Source organism: Amaranthus tricolor, chromosome 3, assembly GCF_026212465.1.
Source record: "Amaranthus tricolor cultivar Red isolate AtriRed21 chromosome 3, ASM2621246v1, whole genome shotgun sequence".
Lineage (NCBI taxonomy): Eukaryota > Viridiplantae > Streptophyta > Magnoliopsida > Caryophyllales > Amaranthaceae > Amaranthus > Amaranthus tricolor.
In genome coordinates this window covers 24,680,182-24,691,940 of record NC_080049.1, presented here as the reverse complement: position 1 = coordinate 24,691,940, position 11,759 = coordinate 24,680,182, and the positions used below count along the sequence as shown (strand labels likewise).

The following is an 11,759-nucleotide window of genomic DNA, read 5'->3' as shown; positions in this document are numbered from 1 at the left end:
GTTGTGTTGAGTAGAGTTGTGTTAGAGCCTAGCTGAGTGATCCCTATTACAAAATCATGCCTTATGACTCATGTCCCTTATTAAGCTTGCACACTTTAGGCTCATAAAATGCCTACTCCTCATAATTGGTCAAGTATATTTTTCACTTTAGAATTTAGAAACAATCATTAATTGATACGAAGAATATTAAAGAAAGACATACATAAATCATAAATGGCGCTTTGCAAAAAGATTTGTCTTAATTTTGACTTCTTGGTGATATGATTTAATTCTTCCTAAAATTAATCCCCTTAATAAAATTTTAATACTTATTACTTTTTTTTTTTTTTGAATAACACCTGAGGCAATTAAATAGTTGATAGTTGATAGTTGATATTAGTAAGAATAATAAGATTTATATCAACACATTTTAAATAATCCACCTAATTATATTTTATGTTGGGTATTATTAATAATCATTTGCATCACTTTATTTAATTGGTAAAGAGTCAAAATAATGCCTAAAAACTAACCTACACCCTTTGTTACTATGAACTTGCACTGTTGCACATTTCTCTCTGTAAATTTGTCATGCATATTTCTTTTTGGTAACACTTTAATTTTTTTAGTCGCATCTACAAATTTACTATTTTTTTTAATTTCATTCACTCATTTCTTTAAAGTTATATTTTTCCTAAATATTAATATTTTTAATGTGCAGAATAATAAATCATAAAAAATAAATATGCTGAAACTATAAATGGAAATGAATCAAATAATTAACCTTACTATGTTTTTAACAAATTGTAACTCGAGAATGCAAGATTGATAGATGTAAAAGGCTTATTATTCAAGTGTAGCTATTAATTAGAAACATAAGATACCATTACATTTTTTAAAAAGTGAAGCTATTTTATGGGAAGGGAATTTCAAATTAAGATTAGTTGAAAAAAATACTATAGCACTTGCAATTTGCTAGCTTTTTTTTTGGAAAAATTGCCGTGAATAATACAATATTTTGTTAATTTTCCTACAATAATACCAACTATTAATTAACCATGAATAATACATACCAACTTTAGTTTATTAACTAATTTACCATTTTTTGTCTTATAATTATTTATAGAAAATATCAAATTGATAGTATTCATAATTAATAAAAAATAATATTATTAAAGAAAAATAAACAAAATATTATATTATTTCTGATAATTGTTTTTGTTGAGGTTGGATTATCAATTTATCATAGCCAAATACGAACAGTCGAACATTGATTCCCTTCTCCCGTATATTTTCTATTTCAGACTTCGACCTTGAGTCTCTGACAATTCAGAATTGACCAAGCTAAAGAAATCTTCAAAATGTCGCCAAAATAATTCCCTTTTTCTCTAATTTGTTTTCATAGCTAAATCTTTGAAGAAGTTTCAACAATGGCGTCATCGTTATTATCACCGACACAGAGGTACGCTGCAGGAACATTATACGCAATAGCAGTTCACCAAGCCCAAATTCATCAGTCTATTCCTTTGGGATTACATTTCGACGAATATGATCATCAACGAATCAGTAATGGAAGCAATAGTAGCAATGATTCTGTTGCTGAAGATCCTCATCTTTGGGTTCATCCTAATTCTGGTCTTCTTCGTCCCATTTTCCAGTTAATTGCTCTTTTTTTTTTAAAAAAAAATCTCAGTTAATTATGATGTTGGGTTTATTAACAATTCAGATAAATTAAATAATTTTGTGTCTAAATGATGAAGGTTTTTGGAGATTGATTCAGTGGCGTGGTCTGGGATCGAAGAGACTGCCGGTGCTTCTGAAGCTAGTCATCATGTTGGACCGGTAACCCTGCCCCCCTTTCATTGGTATTTGTAATATATGATGTTGCAAAGAATCTCTTTAAGAAATCAACTAAACCAAAAGCATGAGCCGATGGTTGAGACCACCAGTAATTTTATATGCTCTATAAGAATTCCTATTGAAATATATGATTTTGAGAGGAATCAATGTTCCTCACTGATTTTTGATTCATCAAGACACATATGTAGTGAAACGCAAGTTAATTAAGAGCATATTTTGTTTTGCAAATTGGTAATAACACATTAATAGTTTAAACATGAGCAAATATGGGTTAATGATGGACATTTTTGCAAATTGGTAAGACAGTTGAATATTGAAAAAGTGAGGAAGTTTCGGCTAAGAACAAATATTGATTTACTAGTTTATCTCAAGTTTACCTTTTTACAAACTTGGTGTTTTCAGTGTTCATGTGATGTGTTGTCAATTTGCAAATCAATATAATGTTACTACCTTAATTTTTTCCAGAAGAAGCTACGGGTGGTATGTGTTTGGCTTTAGCGGTTTAGTTTTATATCTTGATACAATTTATATTTTGAGTTTTCCTTGATTGATTATAATTTGACACAGTTTCAGAGAAAGAATGAATTTATGCTTTATTATATTTTTATAACATGTAAGACAATATGAATCATCTTGTTTTCTGGATTATGATTTATGACTAAGGCTCAAATAATTCTAATGATGGTTTTGGAATTAGGTTACTAAGTGGGCATTAGGTTGACTTACATATGCCTAGGAACTTAAGATTCTATGAAGTGTGATCTTATATAGTTGTTTGGTTGACAAAAAGATAGGAAATAAAACTTTGCCATCATTTCAATCACCTACAAAATGTTGAAAGTATATTACATTAGTTTTTCTGTCGAGGACTAGATACAATTAAATAGCACCAAGTAGCCTTCCTTGCAATAAGGTCACTCCAATGACTTTATTTGCACAAGTAGCAAGGGTTAAGAGGGCCCAAAGATGTTTTTTGAAGACCTGTTCAACGCCCAAATCAGTGAGAGTATAAGTTGAGTACCTAGTAAGCCCAATCCCAAGTGCAACGTGACTTTTATCTTAGAGGAACTTCACTAGGGTTTGTTAATGGTGTGAGTTAATATTCTTGTCTCACAAGTGTAAATGAAGTAATTCAATGCCAAGATGATTGGAGGCAGTCAATTTTGTTTGTTCTCAATGAATGCAGCTCATATAGAAGTTAAGTTTAATAGTGAGTTTTGTAAGAATTTTGATACCTTGAAGTGGTGAATAGAAGGGTATTTATATCTCATCATTGACGAGGAGTCCAAAAGTCCTAACAACACTAAGGAATGTCCTATTTGACTTTGAAATGTTTCCGTTATCAATTCCGATGTGGTTTTTCTTAGATTTTTCATGTAGAGTCAGATACAACCTTGTACATGGTAGCTCCTTGTTGGCTGTGCAGAGGAACATTAAATGAAAAGAATAGCTTTTTCTCGTTTTGGAGAAACCTCTGCATATTCTCAGCAAAAGTATTATTTAGTCTCGTCATCAAGTTGGACGAGGTACTGTAGCAGTAATGTTCCTCTGCAACTGTCATTTAATTGTCTGTTCTTTGGGAGATTTGAAGGAGATCTTCCCAATTATCAACAGAGGATTTGGGTTCGGATCCAAGTATCCAGATCCAGACACATATAATTAGCATAGTCACCGATGAGAAAGCAAACACTTATGTGCTATGGAGGACAAAATATTGCAACAAAAAGAGAGCCTTGAGGTCAATCAAGCTAACGGTCTATGTGATGGAAATCAATGAGCATAATATAATATCAACCATGCATAATCCTCCAATGTTTATGGTTCGTCTTTCTATGATGATCAGTATTCAAATGACTATAACTTTAAAATTATTAGAATCAAGGGATTTCAGTAGTTAACGTAATTTAATATGAATAATCCTAATTGAAGATGAAAATGTACGGCCCAATCTTGATTTGAGACAATTTTAATTCTCATTCTGTTTGGCTGACCTGAATTGTTTAGTTTTGATTGCCAATAATGAATTATGACATTGTAACCTCATTTAATGTTGTTACCTTGTCCTGTGACAGTTTTTGAGATTGCTTTCAGAGGACGCCAACGAAAGTTCTTCTGAAATGAAGGATCAAGAGCTTGCTTTGGCAAAAGGTGTTGATTGTATGGAAGCTAGCATGGAGGCTTCTGCTAATGCTGAAACTAAAAGAGATAAACAGCGTGAGTATGTGCAGGAACGGCGTGAAAAGTATTCTGTACCTGAGATATCAGAGACACCATCAACCTCTGATGAGAAAGAAGTGGTCAAATGTATCCAGGAAAGAACTGTTGCAACTGTATCGGAACAAGATACCCAATCTGGATCTGAATATAAATTTAATGAAGAACCTCTCCAAGAGGAGAGAAAACTTAGCTATGAGAGAAAAATTACAGTGCTTTATGAGCTTCTTTCAGCAAGTCTTGCAGCCATGACGGAAACCAGTAAAAAGTCCAAGCAACGAATGGGCTATGATGCGCGGTATCGTGTTGCTTTAAGATTGTTAGCAACATGGCTTGATGTCAAGTGGGTGAAAGTGGTAGGGTTAGTTATTTGCGTTTGTTCTATGGCTTTCAGATGTATCAAATGCTTTCCGAGTGCTTTCTGATGTGCTTCTTTTAAGGATCAGTCTAACTTTTTGCCGACTTATTCACCTTTTGAATTTGTGATTTGCTCAAAATGGCCCAAAAATAGCCAAAAATCGATTATGATTCTTTTTTTTCTATTCGCCACATTAATTGGGATTCTCTTACTTGGTTTGAATGTGATTGCGATTTGCTTCATTAATATAGACATTTTGTTGGGTGGAATTTTTGACTATGTTTTATCTTTGAGTTTGATCAAAGTTTTTTTAAGTTCAGTAGTTTCTTTGTTTTTGTCATGATAATTTTGACTTCCTCGGCTACAGTTTTGTGCATATTTACATGTATGGGTGATTACGTTGTATTCGATGAGGTCTTGTTAAAGTTACACTTTCATATTTTAGAAGTTGATGGGATATCTTTTTTTTTTCAGCTTTATTCTAATAGTAACTTTTGTTGACCTATTTCTTTCTTTAGGAGGCAATGGAAACTATGATTGCATGCTCTGTTATGGCTTTAGTGAAGGAGGAAGAATCCAAAAAAGAAGAAACCGATACTGAGAAAAATTCTTGGTCCAAATGGAAGCGTGGAGGCATCATCGGAGCTGCTGCAGTAACAGGAGGAGCCTTGATGGCTATTACAGGAGGCATGCATTTTTATCAAAATATATATAACTGCAATAATTTACACAAAATCTTCAAATTCTGTTGAATGGAGTGTGTTTATTATATTTTGACAGGACTAGCTGCTCCTGCAATTGCTGCTGGATTTAGTGCTTTAGCCCCCACATTGGGCACTATTATCCCTGTGATTGGAGCAGGTGGTTTTGCAGCCGCAGCTAGTGTTGCCGGTTCTGTTGCTGGTTCTGTTGCCATTGCTGCCTCATTTGGAGGTGAACTTCTATTCACTTATTTGAGATATTTTCTCTTAAATGTTTCATGACTTTCTTTTCCTTGATTTTTGATGATATGTCAACATGATACTTGTCTTCATGCAATGCTGATGTTCTACTTCCTAAATTGTTACTAAATGTTTGTTTCCCGTACACTAATTGGTTAATGCTTTAATCCGTGCAGCTGCTGGAGCTGGCCTCACAGGTACCAAGATGGCACGTAGGACCGGAAATATCGATGAGTTTGAGTTCAAAGCTGTAGGAGAGAACCATGGACAAGGAGTGAGTATCTTAGTTTTGGCTATTGTTGGGTTTCTTCTAGTTGTACCCGTTTAGTTCAATTTCCTTTTCTTTGTACTTGTACTTCACTTGAATTTTCATAGCTGAATATAGCTTTTATTTTCAGCGACTAGCAGTTGGGATTTTGGTTTCAGGATTTGTCTTTGACGAGAAAGACTTTATAATGCCTTGGGAAGGACTAACTAATAACCTGGAGAGGTATTGTGCATCCGATGTCTGTGCCATGACAATATTTTTCAAGTCGTAATATAATTCTAAAAGTGTTTGTTTTGAAAAAGTAACATGCTTTTTCATGTTGAGAACAATTTTAACTACATCCTCTGTGTCTATATTATTGGCTATCAAATTCTAATCTATATCATTGGCTGCTGTGGCTTGCTGACAACAAATAATTTTGGCAAAAACATTGTGGATAAGTGACTTTGCTTATAATCTGTAGCTAAAAATTAAACTTGCTTCTTTGAAATAAATCTAGCCTGTCACAAAGCTCTTTCTTGTAGTAAATATAAGAACCATGGATGATTATTTCTACTTTATTTCCATGGGGCGTGTTCATTTGTACACCCTTTGTTTGTTTGTGCTATTAATATGCTCGTTGCCGCTCCGTCTTAATTTTTCATAAACATGTACTTGGCCTTCTGAAAAATGTTCTCAACTCAGATGTGCAATTGGGACAAGACAATAAATTCCTTTTGTGTTTATATTACCTGCACTTTACTTCATCATCTAATATGAGTTCCAAAGTTATCTATGAATTTCTGTTGTATTTTTATTACCTGCACTTTACTTCATCCATCTTATTTGAGTTCAAAATTCATATATTTTTTGTATCTCTATTACCTGCACTTTATTCTATCACCAGCCGTGGGGTAGGCTGGTTTTCCTTCTAACCTAATTCAACTCTTCAGATTATTTTCTATTGTACTGGTACTTTAACAGACTTTAAGTAGCCTTCTTTCTTTTGCTCCTTTTTTTGTCAACATCAAGGGGAAAACCGTTCATTTTTTTTTACATCCGTAATTAGGCAAAATCAGGGACAGATCCCCACCAACATTCGACATCAAAGGTCCAAATTGTAACTGTATCTGATTCCTTTCAGATTATTCTGAGACCATTTTGACCTTAAATCTGATAGCTGCTTTGCTACTCGTCAGTAGTTGCTGCCAACAACGTAGGCCTACTTGAGACTCTTTGCGAGTTATATGTACTCAACACAGGAAACCAATGTAAAACTCTTATAACTGTGCTTGGCCTTAATTTGATCAAAGTTTTCTCATTATGATACTGAACATCTAGGTATGTGCTGGTATGGGAGTCGAAGCATCTAATTGCTGTCAGTACTGCAATACAAGATTGGCTCAGTTCAAGTAATTTTCTATTGTAAATTTCAAAGGCATTGCTTATCGCGCTTGCAGTGATAGCTACTGACTATTTTTTCACATTAAATGCTCATTTTCTTAGGTATTGCTTTGACGTTGATGAAGCAAGGAGCTATGATGACAGTGCTTAGCACACTTATTACAGCTTTAGCTTGGCCAGCCACTTTGCTATATCTTACCGATCTAATAGACAGCAAGTGGACAATTGCAGTGGACAGGTATCTGTTAGAATAGTGCAATAATAATTAGATGGAAATTAAACTAGAAGGCTTAAGGTGTGTTACCAACCCTTTCTATAAGTTGTTTTTTTCCATCTCTCATAAATAGCACTCAGATTTATTAGTGAATCACCTCTATGATACAATAAGCTAAGTTGATAATGAGAGAGCAGAATGAGAAAGGAATGTCAAGAGAGAATTATCTGTTATAATTCCTTAATGAAAACACTTTAGTGGCAATTTTATCACCAAATAATTGTTACAATATTCTCTGGTTATTAGAAGAATAATATCCACACACTGATGTTGATTAAATCATCTAAACTGATTTTACTATATATAATAGAGAAGCAATTTATATGAATATTAAAATTATAGGGAAATTATCAATGGTACCCCTAAGTTTTTGCACTTTATCAATGGTACCCCTATGTTTTTTCGATTATCAATAGTACCCTCTTGTTATTGAGCGTTTTACAACCGTAACCTTTTCTAATTTTTTCCGTTCAAAACCGTTAACTTTTTTCTTTTTCTTTTATTGTTCAATTTAAAACATTAAAAAAATACAAGAAAAAGAAAAAAGTTAACGGTTTTCGACGATTTTGGACGGAAAAAATTAGAAAAGGTTACGGTTGTAAGATGCTCAATAACACGAGGGTACCATTGATAATCGAAAAAACCTAGAGGTACCATGTAAAGTGCAAAAACTTAGGGGTTCTATTGATAATTTCCCAAAATTATATTGAACTTTTTATAATTTTAACCATATCAAATAAAATAAATTGTATAGCCAAAGAGATGGTGAGCTATGTTTGGGCTAATGGGCTCCAACTCTTGCCTAATAAACTGCGAACTTCCTTAATTTATATAGAGCATGAGACAGCAAAATGGGAAAAGAATGTCAAAAAAAAAAAAAAAAAACCATTACAATTCCCTAATGGCTGCACTTTATGGTGATTAAATCACCAAAAATTTACAATATTCTCTAATTAAGTAGAATACTAGTTGATGATGGTTTAATCATCTAAACAAATGTTTCAATCTTAACAGTAACAAATAATTTGATTGAATATTAAAATTAACTTAATCTTATTAATATAACTTAATTATATCAAACTAAAATAAATTGCACAGAAAAAGAGATTGGAAACTACGCTTGGGCTCTTGCTCATGCCTAATTTAGCTACCAAAAATGTCACTATGGAAAATGTATTTGAAACATCTCTGTATTGGAAAGATGTATCTAGTGCCACTATGGAAAATATGAATTATGTGTAGAAGATGTAGCATTTTTCCTGCATCTTCAATACATTTCTCGTGGAAGGGCCTCTAATCCAATGACTATAGCAACTGCTTGTTATCTTCTGTACTTCCTTTGTTCTTTTTAAACTGCACTGTATCTCTTAAAACTGTGAGCTTTTTTGTAAGAAATGTTGCATTTAAAATTAAGTGGATCAGTCCAGAAATCCAGCTTAGTTTTACAACTTATCAAAGTATAATGAGTCTTGAATCTTGATTGCAGTTTTTCTTTTTAATATATGGGTTTTTTTCTGAATCTAATTTTCTTCTCCAGCTCTTTTGAAACAGTATTTAATTTTGTTTTAAGTATTTAGAATTGGTTTCTTTCTAATCTACTGATGAAGGATGACCTGCTGTCCTGCTCTCTTAATCATCGTTTAATTTAAGTGATCTAGCTCTGTTGTTGACTTTCTTTATCTATCTCTATATGCAAATGTCATAATTTTATATCCTTGTATGTTTCAGATCTGACAAAGCTGGAAAGCTGCTCGCTGAAGTTCTGTTGAAAGGATTACAAGGGAACAGGTATATCATATATTAAACCTTATGATAACTCAATCTTTGTTGATTGATACTTTTCGGCCAAGTTAATTTATGCGTGTTATGTATCTGTTTGCTAAATTTTCTTCAGGCCTGTCACACTTGTAGGTTACTCACTGGGAGCTAGGGTCATTTTTAGGTGCCTCCAGCATCTGTCTCAAACTGAACATAAAGGTGATTTCCCTGCTCTATTGATTCATCTTCTGAAAAGAAAAAGAAAAAACTGAAACAAAAACCAAAACTTTTCAGATCAAATAACTAAGACTTGAGCCAGTCTTGCTTGTTAACGAGTGCTTGTATATATATTCTGAATGGCCATTCACTTTTTAACAGCTAATCTTGTTGAAAGAGTTGTTATTCTCGGAGCGCCCATCCCCATCAAAGATGAGAACTGGGAAAATGTTCGAAAGGTAATTTTAAATTTATTATCCTTATTTATTTGCATTGCTTATCTGCAGTTCTAATGCATATATATAACAGGGCTTTTGAGTACAATCATGGTACTCTTTTACTTCTCGACCATGTTTCTTGAAATTTATTTTCATATTGTTATGTAGCTTGTTGCTGGAAGATTTATCAATGTTTATTCTCGCAATGACTGGATGCTGGGTGTCGCCTTTCGTGCAAGGTATGCATGCAATGGATCTCATTGAGGTTCCTTGCCACTACTAGCATAGTTCGTAATCTGAACTAAGTGACATGTATTTTCCCTTGCCAATTCATTTATATGAATTACAATCATATAGTTGTAGCCTTGAACTAAAAATTTCATAGTTGCAGACTGTGCACACTTACCAAAAAGCATAAGATTTACTAAGTGACATCTATTTTCACTTGCCAAATTTATAAGTGATCATGCTACTCTGTTGCAAATACACTCACACTTGCTTTCGTCAGACGTATTCAGCAACTGCTGTTAGCAATGGCTGATGCACACTGTTCTCATTCCGTTTCTATCTTTTAAATTTAGTTACCTTATTTTCGCTTTGATATTGGATGACATAATACATGGAAATCGCATTATTCCGTTTGTGCAATCTATTACGGCTCGTTTAGTTAGTGGTACTAAATGGTGGTAATGGGAATGAATTATAGTGTAAAATTTCATCAAAAGTTCCATGTCATTCCTATGATAATGAAACTTTCACCACAAAAAATTTTTTTGTTTACAAATTTCCATTACCACCTATTACCACCTCTCTCAATGGTAATGCATTGGAATGAATTTTGTGATTAAAATGAGATGATTGATGGTGCATAAGCATGACCATCAAGGTAGCAAGAGAATTTTCAACCAAAAATACACTAGTTTTCATTTCCATTACTTCCGTTTAATACCACCTACCAAATGGGCCGTTAAAGTTTCAGATTCAGTAATGAACACCATTGTTGATACTATGTTGAAGCTGTTAAACTTTCATGAAACAGCCTACTTTCCAAGGGGTTAGCAGGAATCCAAGCAGTGGACGTACCAGGCATTGAGAATGTAAGTTTTTTTTGCTCCTTCTCCCCCTGCTCCCTCCCAGCACCACAAAATTTAAAAGGAGTTTATGCTACCAGAGGTTTTGACATCAAAATTACTGGCTCCACAGGTAGATGCAACTGATATGATTGAAGGTCATTCATCCTACTTATGGATCACACAAGAGATTTTGGATCAACTCGAGTTGGACACCTATTTTCCAGTTTTCCGAACCCCTAAAAAGTAGAGCATAGCACAACTCGTTTTAATTATTTGATCCTCGTCGTAAAGTTCTGCTAAATGTCAGCACGACCAGGACTTAGTCAGCTGACCTTTTGTGGAAACACATTACTGTCTTTGGTGCTGAGAGTGAGTGTTTGTGGTGTACAGTCTCAGTCATAGATTATAGATTCATAGTTGTAACTAACGAAGTATGATGTCATTGTAATAAAGGATCCACCTCTAGTTTAAGAACACCGTGATCTCCCTACACCTGAAAACCCAAATAGAAGCCTCAAGCCTGTACTTAACACGAGATATCTTAGGTAACATGTCTCTTATGATTTCCATACAAATAGTCTGTTTAGGCCTGTCGAAAGAAAAGAGCTTGTACTTTGTATGCCACTTTGTATGCCATTAAACACTGTGATTGTAAAATGTATTTTTTCCATTAGACTGTAATTGAAGACTGACGAGTATAAATACCAAGCTTGTATTCGTGTAGATGGTGTGATCAGAAATCTTTGAGCCGATAAGTTGCACATACGCTATACTATTTTGTGAATTTGGTGTACAGCATTACTTTGTCAATAATCACGCCAATATATATACTTGTTTTTAGATTTTACAAATTAGAATAATTGAAAGGAAAACTTATTTTTGTTGGATTTAACTTTATGCCTCTAACATTTAAGAAGTTTACAAGTGATAGTACTCTTAATTTTGCCTAGGATCAATGATTAGAGAGCCTTATACTGAATGGGGAAAGTTTGAAAAACACTAAACCTAAACCCAGATTGTGAAATTATGCAAATCCATTATCAATAAAGCAACACAATAAAATCGTTGTTCATCCAATGCCGGCTATGTCAACACCTAGCCTAGATGTTTTATTGATGAAAATAGCTTGAAGATTTTAATGGCTTACAGTGGTAATTTAGTTTTGAAGAAGAGAGGTTTAGAGAGATGGAGATTGCTTAATCTTGTAGAGAGAGATT

At 33.6% G+C, this 11,759-nt stretch overlaps 1 protein-coding gene across 2 annotated transcripts; it reads left to right on the top strand.

Moving 5' to 3' along the window:
* Positions 1-1,237: 1,237 nt before the first annotated feature.
* LOC130807907 (uncharacterized) lies at positions 1,238-11,265 on the top strand. 2 transcript variants are annotated; one of them, XM_057673305.1, is made up of 15 exons: positions 1,238-1,636; positions 1,740-1,821; positions 3,912-4,409; positions 4,930-5,098; positions 5,192-5,344; positions 5,529-5,626; positions 5,751-5,842; positions 6,941-7,011; positions 7,106-7,241; positions 9,006-9,065; positions 9,172-9,254; positions 9,414-9,490; positions 9,638-9,708; positions 10,509-10,566; positions 10,673-11,265. In XM_057673305.1, the coding sequence occupies exons 1-15, from the start codon at positions 1,410-1,412 to the stop codon at positions 10,787-10,789; spliced, it is 1,992 nt and encodes a 663-aa protein (XP_057529288.1). In that variant the 5' UTR covers positions 1,238-1,409; the 3' UTR covers positions 10,790-11,265. The 2 variants fall into 2 exon arrangements, with proteins under 2 accessions (XP_057529288.1, XP_057529289.1); XM_057673306.1 differs by having other exon boundaries at positions 1,477-1,614.
* Positions 11,266-11,759: the final 494 nt, after the last annotated feature.